General features: G+C 41.9%; 1 protein-coding gene across 1 annotated transcript in view; it reads left to right on the plus strand.

Moving 5' to 3' along the window:
- The window catches only part of GOLGA5 (golgin A5), a 33,689-nt gene extending 15,747 nt beyond the window's left edge, over positions 1–17,942 (plus strand). The window contains 8 exon segments of the mRNA XM_043556881.1: positions 3,502–3,672; positions 6,078–6,206; positions 8,684–8,762; positions 8,765–8,781; positions 10,735–10,960; positions 14,015–14,120; positions 15,512–15,575; positions 17,443–17,942. Coding sequence (XP_043412816.1) covers positions 3,502–3,672; positions 6,078–6,206; positions 8,684–8,762; positions 8,765–8,781; positions 10,735–10,960; positions 14,015–14,120; positions 15,512–15,575; positions 17,443–17,523 — 873 coding nt within the window. The 3' untranslated portion in view covers positions 17,524–17,942.
- Positions 17,943–18,309: the final 367 nt, after the last annotated feature.

Genomic DNA, 18,309 nt, shown 5'->3' on the forward strand with positions numbered 1-18,309 from the left:
CGTCAGGTGCCTTACTCAGAGGTTTTGTAAAAGGCTAAAATGTCGCTTGTTCCAACCACCTTTCTTTCTTTTTGCTTAAAATTCATTCTGCCACTGCCCAGGCCAGGCCCGCCACCTGTCATCTTAACCACGGCTATATCGATGATCGTTGTTAAGCAGTCACTTCCTTCTTCCTTGCTGATCCTCCGTCAGGTTTTTCAGGCAGCTTCCCCCGCCTGGTATCTCAGCTGACCTTCCCTTCCACTCCGCTGAAAAACACTGTGTCAGTCTCCAGCTAATGTAGTCTTCAGCTTCTCCTTCCTTTGCCCCCTATCGGAGGGAAACGTCTGCTTTCGTCAGGAGGCATTTTCAGCCTGTGCGTTGGTTCCCGCTCCACCTCATTTAAGCTCCTCCTCCTGAGTCTGTCCTCTCCGTGTTTTTCCCCTCTCTGCTGCCTTCTTCTGGCTCAGCATACTCAAGAGCGCATGGTCGCTTAGCGGAAGAACAGACAAGGTCTTCGAACTCCTGCCTAAGGAAAAAAACCATACTTTTGGCTTTTTTGACCACTTCGATCCATTTCCTTGCCCTTTCTCTCAATGTCAGACTTACCAGAATTTTTGTAAATATGCTGTCTCTATTTTAGACCTGGTAACTTTAACTCCTTCCTATAATTTCTGTCCCTGCTACATTTCTGAAATTGTCTTCCCAGAGGCCTTTAAGGACCTGAATATGTACTTTCTTCCTTTCTTAGTTTCCACCCACTTTGATTTTGGTGGAGTATTGGACACTGTTAGCCCCCCTCCCTTCTTGAAACTCCTGCCTTCTGGTGCCACTCGCACTGCCTCCTCTCTCCCTATCCTCTCTCACTGCTCTTTCTGTCTCTGTTGGGCCCTCTTCCCAGTCTCCAAAGAGGAGAGTCCTCCCAAATTCCATCCTAAGCCCTCTCTAACTCCTTTCTTCGCGTTGTCATGTATATATCCCCTCTGCCTGTGCCTGCCACCTTGATGTGACTTCAGCTTGTCTCCAAGTCTAACTTCCTGACCTGTTTCTAAGTGCCTGCCGTGTTTCTCTACATGGGACGTCCCATCCCCCAAACCAGCTTCTCCTTCATTCTCTTATTTCGGTAAATATCATGCCTTCTTCCCAGGCAATAGAGCTTGAACCACAATGACATTTTGACTCCACCTTTTTCCTTTAGCTCCTGCCTCCTGTTGGGTATGAGCACCTTTTTGATTCCTCTTTCATGAGACAGCATGTCTGTCTCCTCCAAACCATTCCAATTATTTTTGCTATGTCACTCTAATTCATTTAAAAGGTCCTTATTGAGTACTTAACTATTCACGAGGCATTATGGTAGGTGCTGAGGGTATGTCTTCTTTCTGAAAAGAGCAGTTAAGTTAGTAAAAAAAAAAAAAAAAACAAAACAAAACCTGAGGTAATTGGCGGGATGAAGTTATCGATGCATTAAGCCCTTAAAATCTGCCAGGGGGAGTCAGGGGCAACTGGAGATGCCGTATAAAGAGGAATTGGAGGAGGAGTAGGAAGACTTGGGAGGAGATTTCTGATAGGACAGCCTGTGCCCATGCAAAGGGGGCCTGAGGGAGCATGGCATGGCATATGTGGTGGACGGCAGCTAGTTGCCTTGACCGTGACGGTTAGGGATGAAGAGGCGAGAAAGAGAAGGAGCGGAAGGACTGGCCGTGATGAGGATGCGAGGGGAGAGTTGGCACGGGACCCGGCTCTTAGGAGGTGCTCAGTGAATTGCCACGGATGTTGAGGGGTGAGGACGGGATGGCGAGATGGAGACGGCAAAGAGGAGGGTATCAGAACGGATGGTGAGGAATAGTGAGGACTGGTCTAATTTGTGGTAGTGAGGGTGGCAGACGGGGCAGACTTGGAGGAGGTGGGCTGTGCGAGATGGAGAGATTTAACTGGAGGAGGGGGGGAATGGAAGTGCAAGGAAGGAGGACTCCGGTTTTCTGGTTTGAGTGCACAAGAGATACTCCCCTGCCGTGTGGCAGAGAAACAGGGAAGCCGGTAGGCTAGCACTGGAGGGTAGGACAGGTGATGACGAGTTTGCAAAACTGATGTGACATTGGGGTGAAAGTTTTGGGAAGGCGATCAGAAATACAGGCCTGGAGCTCAGCACAGAGGTCTGGGCCTTAGCCCAGAGAGAGAGGGAGAATTATGTTTATTATAGAAAATTGAAAAAAATACAGAGAAGTTTGAAGAAGCCGCCCAGAGTTCTACCACATAAAAAGGAAAGACTATTTTTGATGGAAGAGAGTGATGGTCATTACTGCTGGCCTAGAACAATAGCACTTTTTAAACTAGTCTTCCCATGGGGCGCCTGGGTGGCTCAGTTGGTTAAGTGTCCGACTTCAGCTCAGGTCACGATCTCACGGTCCGTGAGTTCGAGCCCCACGTCGGGCTCTGGGCTGACGGCTCAGAGCCTGGAGCCTGCTTCCGGTTCTGTGTCTCCCTCTCTCTCTCTGCCCCTCCCCCGTTCATGCTCTGTCTCTCTCTGTCCCAAAAATAAATAAACATCGAAACAAAAATTTTTTTTTTTAAATAAAAATAAAAAAATTAAATTAAATTAAAAAGGAGGGCCACGTGCGTGGCTCAGTTGGTTGAGCTTCTGACTCTTGGTCTCAGCTCAGGTCATGATCTCACGGTTTGTGGGTTCGAGCCCTGCATCAATCGTGCTCTGTGCTGACAGTGCGGAACTTGCTTGGGATTCTCTCTCTCTCTCTCTCCCTCTCTCCCTCTCTCTCTGCCTTCTCTCTCTCTTAAAACAAATAAATAGGGGCCCGCCAAATAAGTCAAACATTTTAGCCTGGCATCTGAAGCCCCCACAGATTGGGCCTAACATAGTACCTCAGCACATCTCTCAATACCCTGATGCTGTTTCTTGTATACCCTTGTTCACCCTGATGCTGTTGCATTCTTATGCTTTGCCCTGTCTTCTCTATACCTGTCCAAATCCTAGCCATTTTTCAGGATCAGCATAACTGCTGCTTTCTGGTAAAGCCTTCTCTTCCCCAGAAGTGGTTTTTCCTTCTTGGAACTCTGCAGGTAGTCTTGGCAGATGCCTCTCTCAACTTGCTTATTGCCTTTTACTGGATACTTGTAACTTCCCTTCTGGTTTATAAGGCTGAGGGTACCATCCCAACGGGGGACATCTTCATGACACAGACACTTAGCACAGTGCCAAACCCTCTGTAGGCATTCCGTAAATATTGAGTAGCATGTGATGGAGGAAAAAAGCATGAGGGAGAAGAAGAACATATGAGAAGAATCTTGTTAATAACAAGTTCTCAACAATAACGCGGGCCTGGGGACCAAAACCCAAGGACGGTCTGTGACAAGGCTCTAGTGCATTTTCATCCCAATGTGGACTTTCTTTGGCGGAGAATGTAATTGGGCTGTTTGCACAGTGGCTTAGGTAGTGCAAGATTGATGGTGTTCGGTATACAAGCTAATCTCAGTTTTGCTTAAAGAGGTTCCTTTTTTTTGTAATAGTCTAAAGAAAAATTGATTAACAGCTTGAAGGAAGGCTCTGGCTTTGAAGGCCTCGATAGCAGTACTGCCCACAGCGTGGAGCTGGAAGAACTTCGCCATGAAAAGGAGCTGCAAAAGGAGGAGATACAGAAGCTGATGGGCCACATCCATCAGCTGAGGTCTGAACTACAGGTAAGATTCACTGCGGGTCGGCTGCACAGACAACCACCCACCCCCAGCTGTCGGCAGGTGAGGAGAGGGGGCGTCTGTGCTTTGAGGGAAGACAGAGGGAGACAGAGAGTGGAACTTGTGTGGGACCAGCAGTGACCATGTAGAAGTGAATCTAAAGCGATAGGTTTCTTGTCCACTGACTATGAAGTTCTGGGAATAACAAACATAGGTAACTAGATTCGTTCGTTAAACAAATTCTTACCCTGCATCCCCCATGAGTAACAGCAAGGAACCACACAGAACCTTCGTATTTATGGAATTTACAATCTAGTGGTTAAAACACACATGAGATTTGGGCTTGTCTATAAAACTGGGATGTTTTCTGATACTGGAATGGACACAGGACGGTCTCTTCATTAGAGTTACAGGCATAATCTTAATAATTTATGGCTTATGTGAATTGCTGTTTTTAATCCACAAGTAAATGGGGCCTTTCATTTAGATTCAACATGGAGTCTTTGATGTAAATATCCTAGGCGGAGTCTCTGAGAACGAGAGAACATAAAGTGCTGGCTAACAAGCCTTCTTTAAAAGAAAAAAGGAAAAAAAAAAAACATTTTGCAAAGAATATTCATCCGTGCGCGAACTCAGCAAGTGATTGGTTTGTGAGATGACCTACAAAGGAAGGTGTGGAAGTCGTGAGGGTAGGGTTTCTTGTCTGGCGTGTGGCTTGGATATCAGACTTAGCAGATGTGTTACCCGTGCCAAACACTTGGTCTCACTGAGCCTGAGTTTTCTCATCTGTAAACTGAAGGCAAACAGAGCTGCTCTTGAGGATAAGGGATATGTGTAAAAGGGCCTAGCATTGTTCCTAACATAGGCCGTCAGCAACTGTTAGCTGATGTTACTTCTGGATTTTTTTCATATTGGCCAAGTAGAAGAGCTGATAAAGACTGTTGTCCTCATAGTCCGTAAAGTAGGACTTTTTTTTCGTGTAATTTTGAATTCCAAAAATTCAGTCCCATGAATTTAGAAATGGACTGGATGCTAATTCTATTCACACCTTGTCTTATTTATACATGTATTTTGGATGAGATTATGAAAAATAGGACTTGTTGTATTTAATATCTCATCCTTACCCCAGCATCACTGATGACGTTGACTATTCTCAAGAAGTTGATGAAATCTATAGTAAGGATTAAAGTATATCCATCAGAATGAGAGAATTGTTACTGGCCTACAATAGCTATCCTTCACTCAGCACTTCTGTGCCAGGCATCGCGCTGAGCTCTGAGCGTACATCCTTCCACTTGTTCCTCACCATAAACCTGGAAGGGAGGTATGTGCGTTCTCTTTCTGTAGTTTGAAGAAATCTAGTCATAGAGAAGGAGAGTAGCTTCCCTGTGACTAGTAAAGTAGCAGATTCGGGGTTAGAACCTTAGTCTGTCCGATTCCAGAACACGTTCTTAAACCACTGCCCATCCCACCTGCTGCTCAAGAATTCATTTGATTAAGTCAAATTGATGGCAAGATTAATTTACCTACTACTCACCCCGAAAACTCAGGGGTAGGGAAAAATAATTGTACTTACTGCTGTTTTCCTCTAAATCCACAAAGTTGTGTTATCTGGGAATATCTGTTATTATCTGGAAGTATCATTAATCTGTCCGTTCTCCCAAACAGTATGTGAAGTGCGGAGTTGTGGAGAGGAGTTCAAGACAGAGTATGCCAAAAGATCAAAAGCAGATTGAGATGCTGATTTCATCTCTTGTGGGCCTGTATGAATGGACGCATGCTTAACCCATACAGGGGAAATAGAGAAACCTAGAGTTCTCTTCTTTGCCACTAGCAGATTTGATAGGAAATCTAGAAGGTGGTTTTTGAGTTTGAAGAAGTGAGAATAATGATGCTAAGTGAAGGAGTGAGAAATATAGAAAGATATAAAAACATAATGGTAAAAAGCTAAAAAAAAATGAAATAATAGACTAACCTGAGGGTAAGAGAGAACAGTTATATCTTAGTTTCTGTTGAGTACTTAGCACACATGCAAAAACTAACTATAACCTGCATTCCCACGGGACCAGTGCAGCAGAGTCCTTTTTGATGTTATGTTTCTGTTCCGTTTGAAATTGTTAGCTTTTGATTAGAGCTATAAGTCTCCCAGGGAGCCACTGTTTACGCATGCTCATTAAATCACATGGTTCATGTGCTGCGGCAGCTATGGTAACCTCTTCGTGTCTCTCACCATTTGCCATGTTATACAGTGAAGCGTCCGTTTATCTACTCCTTTTGGGCTGAGACCATGTCCTCTCATCTGTATCCCTCTAGTGCCCGCTGAGCCCAGGGCATGGTGCACAGTGATAACTCAATAAATGTTGAAATGAACGGTTAATTATTGCTTTCACATATAAGGCTCATCGTTTTAGGATATGGAGGCTCAGCAGGTTAGTGAAGCAGAATCAGCAAGAGAACAGTTACAAGATCTGCAGGACCAAATAGCTGGACAAAAAGCATCTAAACAAGAACTGGAGGCAGAATTGGAGCGACAGAAGCAGGTAAAGATTTTAGATGGGAGATTACCAAGGAAGGCGCTTTGCTGGCGGTCCCATGAGGCTACTCTTGTAGTAAAGGACCTCACTGACACTCTTGTAGGATGGGTTTGGAGTAGTGATGGTAAATGCGACCTTCTGGGTCCCTCCTGCCTTGTCACTACCCACCCCTTCACTGTTTATTTGACAGATGAAAAATAGAACCACAAAACGGTTATGGGACTTGCCTCTTAGCACACAGCTAACTAGAGAACAGAATAGAACCCAGAATTCCCATCCCAGAGTTCTTTCTCTACCTCACCTGTATTTCGGTGTATCTCCTCGTCACAGTGTGTATGTACAGAAAGCTTAAAAACATCAGTTGATTCTCACGTTTTATTACATTTGTACTTTCTAGGAACAACAGTAATATTATTTACTAGAAATACAAAATACATTATTGCCATATTAAGCTGTTCTTTCTGTTTGAGAAGAAATATTTATACAGTGTTCTTATAAGTCATGTTTATAATTGTATTTCTTTGTTTACTCGGCAGTTGTTTGCTCCCCAAGCCAAATTATTTTACTTTAATAGACTTACGTAATAGTTTCATTATTAAAACAGTTAAACATGCTTACAGCCACATTTTCAGAACAAGATGCTGTATCTAATGTTAATAACATCTGTAATTTACTGAATAATGACATTGTTGTAAGCACATAGTACACATTATCTTATTTTATCCTTACAATAAAATCTGTATTTACTTTACAGAAAACTATTCTTAGAATTATCTGTGCATCACTTATAACATTTCCAGCCTTGTGCATTTATATCCTTAGATCTTTTTTATTAGGATTTATCATTCCTGAAACTTGTTCTATTCTCAGAGAAATATTTGTTTTTATTATGAACGTACCACTCGGAGCTGTCTCCTGAGTAGTAAGGAAGGAAAAAAATTCACCAAGTAGCAGCCTGCAGATACATCATAGTCCGTCTTAGATAATTTAGTTATAAAATTGGCCACCCTTTCAGAAATTGCATTTTAATTTATTCAAGGGGCTATTATTATATAGTGAAAGGCAAAAATTTGATGGCCTTGATGGTTAGATAATTTTCATTTTATTATGGCAGATGGTTTTACCGCATCCACTGCCAGTGCCTGTCTTTAAAATGATATAATTAAGTAGAGGCAAGTGCAGCTGAATGTAGCTCTAGGCTGTTTATTTAGTCATGAGATGTTCTGGGTGTAAGTGCTTAATCTTGGGATTAAATAGTCCTATGGTGCTCCTTATTAATTTAAGTAATTTCAGCCTTAAATTTTTGCTAGCCTAAGAGCTTAAAAGAAATCAGACCTTCTTGTAAATTGAGATTCCCCTACCCTAATTACTGCTTCATTTTCTTTATTCTCACTTATCTCAGTTTTTTTTAATCAGTAAACTAAGCAGGCTGAACTAAATGTTTTAACATAGTCTAGCAGCTTGATCCTGTCTCACGTTTACTTCTTCACGTAGCTCCCTTTATTTCGTCTGCACGGTTAAGCATAATGCTTTTGAAGGTTTTTAGTTCATTACTCTATCTTCCCTGGCATGTGCTTTGTCTTAAATTGCAACTGACACCAACTCATCATATGCATTATACAAACCAGCAGCACATTCGTGCAGTTGTTAATGAATCTGGAGGTATTTCTTTCTTTTAATTTTTTTTCTTAAATTTATTTATTTTTGAGAGAGACAGAGTGTGAGCAGGGGAGGGGCAGAGAGAGGGGGAGACACAGAATCGGAAGCAGGCTCCAGGCTGTGAGCTGTCAGCACAGAGCCCGACGTGAGGCTCGAACCCACAAGCTGTGAGATCATGACCTGGGCCCAAGTTGGATGCTTAGCCAACCGAGCCATCCAGGTGCCCCTGGAGGTATTTCTTTTTTTCCCTTTTAGCGATGATAGAGCAAAACAGGTGCACGATATTGCCTGGTCCAAATAAGTCCACGAAGAGCTGCTCAGCATCATTAATCAGTACAGAAATGCAAATAGAAACCACACTGAGATGCCAGTACGTACCCATAGAGTAGCTACACTTACCAAAACTAACGGTACCAAATGTTGGGAAGGATGTGGAAGAACTAGAACTCTGTCACATTGCGTGGGAATCCAGACTGGTGCAGGTGTTTTGAAAACAATTCACAAGATAATTTGGCAGGTTTTGTTCCTCTAAGTTAGACAACACTTACGTGATCAAGCAGATCTCTTCCTACACGTCTACCCAAGAAGAATGAAGACACACGATCACTTACAGAATCGTGCTTGGTTATTCATCATGTACGAATTGATACAGCACGGTGGAGTACCGTTCATCAGACCCGTCCAAGTCTGTTCATTTGTTCATTCAGGATAGACACAGTGCATGTTGGCTGAGGGCCTCCTGTGTGTCAGGCACTGTTTTAGGTACTGGGGATGAAACGGGGGACACTGATAGAGCTTCTGTTTATTCATGTTTCACTTTGTAGGAATTCCACTACATAGAAGAAGATCTGTATCGAACAAAGAACACATTGCAAAGCAGGATTAAGGATCGGGAAGAAGAAATTCAAAACTTAGGAATCAGGTATGAATGAGTGCTCACAACTTGGGAAGAGATACCATTGCAAAGCTAATTTTTTTGTAGAGGCTACAGAATGGCCTTCTTTTCCCATATTTTCACCTGAATTCTGCTGTTGCAGTAGTGAGGTGTTACTTTCAGTCTGATACAGAAATTCCTCTAATGCCATTTGAGGCTGCATTTGCTGTGTTCTGTGGCTTCTCCTAAAAGTGTCTTGTAGCCAAGGCCATCCGAGGACACGTGATTTACCTCAAATTTCATGTCTTCTAACTTCAGTGATGGTTGTGCCAGTTGCCAGTTTCGTAATTACGGTTTCTTTCCTGAGAAAAATCCAATGATAAATCTTCTTATTAACAATTGATATGTTTTTCATAAAGCCACCAAGACTTATGTTCAACCCTGAAAATGTAAAACATGGGAAATAACATGTGCCCACCACCCAGATTTACCCATATTTATCATTAACTGTGACAGAATCATGCATTCACTTACCCTGTAACTACATTATCCTTTTCTCCCTTATATTTATTGACTTAATAAGCAATGAACCCATTGAACATTTAAATGATTTATATAAAGATTTAGCTGGTTAATGACTTAGTTTGAACATAAAAAGTCAAATAATTTTGGTTTTTAAGTTCTCAGACTTCATAGTAGTCTGTAACTTAAGATATTTTAGAATATTTTAATTTTTATGAGTTGAAAATAGGAGCGCCTGGATGGCTCAGTCAGTTAAGCATCTGACTCGATTTCAGCTCAGGTCATGAACTCAAGGTTCATGAGATCAAGCCTGCATCAGGCTCCACACTGACAGTGCAGAGCCTGCTTCCGATTCTGTGTCTCCCCCTCTCTCTGCCCCTCCCCTGCTTTGCTTTCTCTCTTTCTCAAAATAAATAAACATGAAAATAATTTTTAAAAATTAAAAAAAAAAAGTTGGAAACAGCTAACTGATTTCAGTGTTCTATTCTTCCCTCGCCTGCCTTTGTGAAGTGCCTAAACGGTAACGTGACTTTGCTAGCAGAAAGTCAAAGAAAAGAGAGGAGCAGAAACCACCAATTGGTTTAATCCTTAGGTAGAGATTCCTATATTTATTAAATGTTTATTGAGTGCCTACTAAGCCTACGATAATTGGGCTATTTTAATTAAGAATTAACAGGAGGAGGACAGATGTCCTGTAGGAGGACATCTCTTAAAAGGTTTTTCATCTAAGTGGAGCAGAGGAAAACCTTTGTCTCCTAAAAGAAAGTCAATCAATATACACTTTAAAAAGAAATCAGCATCTTAATATCTTGCCCCAAAACAACCACCCATAAATGAGCGGCCACATAAGCACATAAGTTGGTGCTCAAAACCACCAGTCATCAAGGGAATGCAAACGAAAACCTCAGTGGGATACAGCTGTGACTACACCATCAGAACGGTGATCAGCGATCGTACCCCTACATACCGCGTACAGAGCAGTGTAGTGAGTCGTCCGAAGTCGGACTGGCCACGGGGTTGCAGAGCAGAGGTGAAAACCTCAGGCTGTGGTCTTTGCGCTGTACCACAACTGCTGAGTTATGGGGGGTTTTGAATCCAGGTGGGGAAGTTCAAACTGTCGTGGATCGTGGATCAGTGCTTTCGAATATTTCTGACCACGAGGCCACAGCAAGAAGCAAAGAACACGTTGTTTCCCAGTGTTCACATGTACTTAGTAGTACAAAACTGAAACAGAAGTTCCACAAAACAGTCCTCTCACATACTATGTGCTGTATACTCTGTCCCATAAAATGTGGATTATGACCCACCAAGTTGATTTTGTGGCCCATTAATACAGTTTGAAAATCTCTTCTGTAGCAGCGAAAGTAGGATCACAGAGGTTTGAGATGTTGATTTAATGCCACACTTTACCTGTGGGAATGTGGATTCTATGTTGTATAACTTTAGTTTTATGTAATTTGTGAATACTTTGCCTTTCAGCTTACTAATAAAACTTTGAGCAACAGCAGTCAGTCCGAGTTAGAAAACCGGCTCCATCAGCTAACAGAGACTCTCATCCAGAAGCAGACCATGCTGGAGAGTCTCAGCACAGAGAAGAACTCTCTGGTCTTTCAGCTGGAGCGCCTAGAGCAGCAGGTGAACTCTGCCAGCGGAAGTAGCAATAACGGGTCTTCCATTAATATGTCTGGAGTTGACAATGGCGAAGGTAACAAAAACAGGAATTTCGAAAGAGCTTTTCATTGCCTTAATTCCAACCTTGCTAATTCAGACGTGACTTTGAAAAGTTACAGAAAGACCATTTTTATTTGTAAAGAAGCTTCGGGGAGCGTGGGTGGCTCAGTTAAGTGTCCCACTCTTGGTTTCAGCTCAGGTCATGATCTCAACATTTCATGGGATCGAGCCCCACATCGGACTCTGTGCTGACAGAACCTGCTTGGGATTCTCTCTCTTCTTTTCTCTCTATCCCTTCCTTGCTTGTGTGTGCACACACACTCACGCATGTGCACATTCTCTCTCTCAAAAATAAACAAACTTTGAGGGGCACCTGGCTGGCTCAGTCGGTTGAGCATCCAACTTCAGCGCAGGTCATGATCTCGTGGTTCGTGAGTTCGAGCCCCACATCAGGCTCTGTGCTGACAGCTCAGAGCCTGGAGCCTGGTGCCGGCTTCAGATTCTGTGTCTCCCTCTCTCTCTGCCCCTCCCCCGCTCGTGCTCTGTCTCTCTCTCTCTCTCTCTCTCTCAAAAATAAACATTAAAAACATTTTTTAAATAAATAAACTTTGAAAAAAGAAAGAAAAGAACCTTGATCCAGCAAAGCACCCACTTTTCTTCTGATGCGAGGCCTGAGCCATCTGTTTGACATGATCTTAGCAAACAGGACAATGGACTGGTTATATATATCCCTCGCTAGTCTGGGTCTTAGAGAAGGGAGGCCCAAAGACCGATGATCATATTGAAATATGTAGGACATTCATCAAGATTTGATGACAAGGCAGATAATTTGGCAGAGAGGGGCTTTCATGAAGACTTAAAGAAAGATTTAGTTTAATAATCTAATCTGGGGGTGCTTGGGTGGCTCAGTCAGTTAAGCATCTGACTTCGGCTCAGGTCACAATCTTGTGGTTCATGAGTTCTAGCCCCACGTCGGGCTCTGTGCCGACAGCTCAGAGACTGGAGCCTGCTTCGGTTTCTGTGTCTCTCTTTCTAAATTCTGCCCCTTAACCACTCGTGCTCTGTCTCTTTCTCAAAAATGAATAAACATTAAAAAAAATTTAATCTTATCTGTAATTATGAATATTAAAGCTAATACTTAGTCATGTAAGTATATCCATGCTCTATAATTTTAATGAAGAAATCTGTAGATTCCCAAATACATAACTAAGAAGAATGTTAAAGACTTTAGTATAACTTCAGCAGATCAGGTTTTTAATCTCAGAGCTTCATAAAGTCTACAAAGTAGTCATTCAGCAAACCTCACAGTTCTTTGGTTTTATTAAAAGTTTTTTTAAGTTTTTAAAAAATAACACATTGTTGTATGTATATATATATATATATGTGTGTGTGTGTATGTATGTTTTTTAACAGCATGGTTACTGTTAAAAATATCAAAAAAAGGAAATTAAATCACCCAGTAATCTTACTCTCAGATAACATTTTGGAGTATCTCCTTTCAGACTTTTTTCCTATATATGTTTGTAGTATCTGTTTTATTGGTTATTAACTTTTTCATATAAATCAGTTTTTATTATGTATTTTCTTACAGTAGTTTATGTCTATTGCTTTATATACATCCATTGTGGAAATGGCATAATTTGTTTAATAAATTCCTCCTGGTTGGAGATTTAGGTTGCCAATTTTGTCACTAATATAAGCAGTTCTGAGGAAACTATTCTCTGTAAATATCTTTTATTTTTCTTAACATAAGCTATTAGAAATGGAGTTTGCTGAGTCCTAGGTATACACATTTAAAGGCTTTTGATTTTTGTTGCCAAAATCAAGTAATTATTAAGCACCTACTCAGTACCAGCTACTGTTCTAGGCATTGGAGATACAGTGTTTGACAAAAGAGGTCAAATCTCTGCCCTGTGGATCTTACATTCTGGTGCTGTAGGGGGAGCTAGACAGTAAATTATGTGAGATGGTGATAGGTGCTACAGAAGAAACTCAAGCAGAGAAGGGAGAGACAAGGTGCCAAGTGTGGAGATGGGATTGTAATTTAAATAGACCTCATTGGAAAGGTGGCAGTTTATTAAAAGTCCCAAAGGAGGTAAGACAGACTAGAAGGAGCTCTACAGGAAGAGTTTCCAGGCAGAGAAGAGCAGGTGCAAAGGCCCTGAGGCAGGAGTGGTGCTGGCATATCACAGGAACAGCAAGGAGGCCAGTACAGCTGGAGAAGACTGAGTGGGGGGGAGAGTAGTCTAAGGGGAATTCAGATAACTTGGAGGAGACTGTTTTGGCCTGAATGAAGTCGGAAGCCATTGAAGGGCCCTGAGGGGATAAGTCCTCTGACTGTGTTTTAGTGAGATGCCTCTGGCTGCTGTATCCAGAATAGACTGTAGAGAGCTGAGAGTGGAGGTGGGGGACCAGGGAGGAACCATCGTATTAACGTGTGTGAGAGATGGTGGTGGTGAGGACCTGAATGGGGTTCGGAGGGTTATTTTAAAGGTGAGTGGGCAGATCGGCTGTGGAGTTTGAGAGAAAGAAAGGAGTTTTGGCCTGAGCTGATGGAACGATGCTCTCGTGTACTGAAATGGGGAAAACAGCAGGGTGAGTAGGTTGGCAGGGAGGGCAGGACGTCAGAATCATGGCTTTGGGCATGCTAAGCCTGAGATGACTGTTAGATATCCAGATGGAAACAAAACAAGACGATTGGATGGGTCTGGAGTTGATGGTCTGGGCTGGAGATACAGAGCTGGGAGTCATCAGCTTTGTAGAAAGGGTGTGTCTGGCCACTCTCTTGCCCGCACACATTATGCTCATTCTCAGCAACATGGTATTTGTAAACTTCAATTTTTTTGCTAGTTTTATAGGGAAGTAATTGTTTTAGGTTTTAATTTTTATTTTTGTGGATATAGACGTTTAAGCATTTTATATAATCAAATTTATGTCCTTTCTTTATGGACTCGCCTTCTTTGGATGTAATGCTTATTTGAAAGTTAGCCTTGAGATCTGTTTTTAATACAATATATATTCAACTATAAATGTTAGGACATTGATTTTGGCGTTTGTACCTTAATTCATTCTTTTCTTGTTGAAGCAGGCACACGGCTGCGAAACGTTCCTGTTCTTTTTAATGATACAGAAACTAATCTGGCAGGAATGTATGGAAAAGTCCGAAAAGCTGCTAGTTCAATTGACCAGTTTAGGTAAGCAAGGACAGTAATGACGAATGATGGATCTTCAGCTATTTTTGTACCATTTTCTGGTGGTTTCAGTCACAGTAAGTCCCATCAGGCAGAGCTGATATTTAAAGTGACATTTCCCTACTTCCTCTCATGATAGTTCATTCAGTCTCATGAAATTGCTTTATGTGCTCTGCCAGTGCCTGTATTTTATTGAAGATTATTAACCCTGATCATTTCTCTTCTTATAATAAACCCTATTAAAAACTCTTAATTAAATTCCATTGAGAAAACTTCTGTCTCATGTAAATGCATCCACTGGAATGCTTTATTTCATTTTATCGTGTGATGAGAATAAAAGATGCTGCTATATATGAATGAACAGTACGCATTTTAACGTATATTTATATATACTGCGTAAGTAATATACCATTTATATGCATGTTATTACATATTAATAACTTCTTTATACTAGCATACATCCACCCTACAAAGAAAGTGTTTTAACAGTTTATGTATGCCTTGTTAAAGTTCATGTTTCAATAACCCCCTAAAGTCTTTTGCCTCTTAGTGTTTATAATTAAACACAATTATAATGAGTTGTTGCAAAATAGAGCGGTCTTTTCTTACCTTTTTGTGTCAGAGCTATGGTGTTAAAAATCAGGAGGATGATTTGCTAAGGTTGCTGAGGCCACGGGCCAAAGATGCCATAGTTGTTATCTCCAGGCTGTTAAGCACATTTATTTCAGCTACTCATTTATTCAATGTACATAATAATTTTTAGAGAAACTATATGCGAGGCGTTATGCTGATGGCAGTGAAAGACACAGAAAGGCCTAGAAGAAGGGTGTATGTGCTTGTATATGTGCCATCTTGATGGGGAAAAAGAGTTTCAAAGAGGCCTAACAAGGTCTAACGTCACGCTGCTCCCGCGTTTACTGTGGTTGAGTGTTTGCTTGAGTTTCTGTAGTTCTTTGCCTTTTAGACGCATGCGTCTGTGCAGAAGCTTCCAGATTAGCTCTTTGCAGGTATTAACCAACCAGACTCTTTCCCTGTTCACGTGTTGACACTTGGCTTGTCTTTTGTAACTTCTTTGGTCTCTGAAAGAAAAATTATTTAGAGAGGGACCAACTTGCCTCCTGTAGTTGTAGCTGGAGATTTAAGGGAAACTATTGTGCTATATATTTAACAGTCAAGCCACGATCAATAAAGCAAATATTTGCTTACTGTGATGTTTCTATGGTTATTCCAAGTAATCATTTAACATATCTACTGTAAAATGGTTTTTCTGTTATGGTGGCCATATAAATAGTTTAAATGAGAGGACTCCTAAAAAGCCTCATTAGCTGTTACCACAGGAAGATGCGCTTTGAGTGTTAACTCTCTCCTCTCGTCCCCACCCTCCATTTGCACAGCATCCGCCTGGGAATTTTTCTCCGAAGATACCCCATAGCACGAGTTTTTGTAATTATATATATGGTAAGTAAACCTATTTGAAAAAATAATGCTGCACTTGATTTTTAATGAGTTTTTTCCAGCTGCTGATCATTTTGACCAAAAATCTAGCAATCAGTTTTGAAAGAGAATAGAACTCATTTTTGGAAATTAAGATTTTTTTCTTCAGGTGTGCAAGTATACTTACAGTTCATTACATCTAAAATATAAATTGCTCAAAGGCTTTTCCTACAATAAAATTGTAGTGAAGTTTGATAGTTACCTCAATTTCTTTAAAAAAAAATTTTTTTTTATGTTTATTCATTTTTGAAAGACAGAGGGAAACAGAGCACAAGCAGGGGTGGGGCGGAGAGAGAGGGGGACATGGAATCTGAAGCAGGCTCTAGGCTCCACTCTGTCAGTACAGAACCCAACGCCAGGCTTGAACTCAAGAACCGCGAGATCATGACCTGAGCAGAAGTCAGACGTTCAACCAACTGAGCCACCCAGGCGCCCCTTATAGTTACCTCCATTTCTAAGCCCCTCTGATGATAAAAATGCAATGCAAAACAATCGATTTCATTTTATGTAAAGTTTCTTTGATTGTTTTCATGTGTTTTGCTTTATTTTCTGAAAGGCTCGTAAGGTTGATTTCTTTCAGATTTCTTAGCTCTAATAAAATGGTCACCATAGTTTGGGATACTGTTTCATGTGTCTTGTGACCCTAAAAAGCCCTCTAACTGTTCTGAGTGAGGGTGGCTAAGAGTAATTAAGACAAGCAGTTTTCCTGAAAAAGAAAAAAAGCTTACTTAGTAAAGAAATTTCTCTGTGATCCACTAGAGGGAAGAGTTATTCCTTTAAATAAAAGGTTTTTAAGGAGCGGAACTTGGGTAGCTCAGTCAGTTAAGTGTCTGACTCGATTTCAGCTCAGGTCATGATCTCAGGGTCTTGAGGCTCAGGGTCAGGCTCTGTGCTGGTGGTGGAAACCGCTTGCGATTCTCTCTGTGTCCCTCTGCCCCTCCTCCGCTGGTTCTCTGTCTCTAACTAAAAAAGTTTTTAAGTGAGGGATGGAGCGAACAAGAGAAAAAAATTGATGGCATCACAGAGGCTTAGAATAGGCCTACACTGAGTCGATTCCTGGTGTCAGAGACTGAAGAGCACTGGCACCTCCGTCAGCACGAGGTGTGATGGCACACGACAGAATGGCGAGGCACGTAGCAAGGGAGCCTCACGTAACCTTAGTGCTGCCACGAGGGAACTAGTGGGAATTCACCACTGTAGGTCCCGTGCTAGACCCTAAATCAGCTCCTGAAGCTCAACATGTTATTCCTGCAGGAATGTCTTCCCATCTCCCCTTCACCAGATGATGGCTACACCCTTTTCAAAACACCAACCGTAACTCTGTTCCAGAAAGGCTTTCCAACCGGGAGCACTTGAGTGGCTCAGTTGGTAGAGTGAGACTTTTGATCTCAGGGATGTGAATTCAAGCCCCGCATTGGGCCTGAAGCCTACTTTAAAAAAATAAATAAAGCCTTTCCAACCAACTTCATATATATCTTGCAATTTTCATTATGCCATCTACTCTGTGTTATAATCACCCGACTGGTTATTTATGTATACCTGTGCATATTACGAATGTGTTAAGGACATTGATAACTCTCAACTGAGAATTCTTCAGGCATCACAACTATTACTGTCCATTACATTTAGCTAGTTTAGTTGCTTGCACGTTTGTTTCTTCATCCTCTACCCAGTAAACACGTACCAACCGCCTGTGATGTTGCACACACGGTGCCAGCCCCAGGAATATGGACACAAATACGACATGCTTCCTGCCCTCAGTGCACTACACAGTAGGCCTTTGGTGCAGATTGATCTCTTGGCTAATCTAGAAACTTTTCTTTTTCTTTAGGCTTTGCTTCACCTCTGGGTCATGATCGTTCTGTTGACGTACACACCAGAAATGCACCATGACCAGCCACATGGCAAATGAACTGAACCCAGTTGTTTTGGTGACTGGTCATCTGTTTTCAGACTTGGGATCTGCAGAAGGACCAGTGGCCTAAAATTGCGGAGAACCGGGTACAAGTTCATCTCATCACTACAAGCTTTGAACTCGTTCACTTATTATACAGTGCCCTGCTGCCTAAGTCCTCCCCCCATTTCTTTCAAATGGTAAGAGTTTCTGAAACCGACAGTAACATAACAAGCTCAGCTCTGCTTTCTCTGAAGTCCAAGATTCGGTGTGTGTGTGTGTGTGTGTGTGTGTGTGCGCACGCACGCACACAGACGTGCTGGGCTCGTTCACCCCTGTACAGGCCAGCCTATATTTTAGGTGACATGCATTATGGGTTATAATCAGGGAAACTAATTGTATTTACTGATACAAATAAAACGTTTTCTTTTTGATAATTTGGTCTGCTTTCGTATTTTCATATATTTAGCTTTGCAAATATGGATTCGCTTCTTACATGTTAAAGGCCTGATTGGTCTGAGGCTTTGTATAGATACATAAAATTTGCTGTGCATTTTTCTTTTGTAAAATAATAGTTTCTCACCCCCATTAAATAGGACCTTTCCGAACAGGCTTTAGTGAGAAAAGCAGAAATGAGCAGTGACGTCACCGGTCACTGATTCTTGGTGCTTTGCCCCCTCTCCGGGGACGCCCCACTCCCTCCTGTCCCAGTGTGCCAGCTCCCTCGGGTTCTTGGGCACTCGGTCACCGTCCTCTTTTCCTTTCCTCTAGCCTGGACCTTGGGTCAGTGAGCTCAGGACGTCC

Source organism: Prionailurus bengalensis, chromosome B3 (assembly GCF_016509475.1).
Source record: "Prionailurus bengalensis isolate Pbe53 chromosome B3, Fcat_Pben_1.1_paternal_pri, whole genome shotgun sequence".
NCBI classification, from domain to species: Eukaryota; Metazoa; Chordata; class Mammalia; order Carnivora; family Felidae; genus Prionailurus; species Prionailurus bengalensis.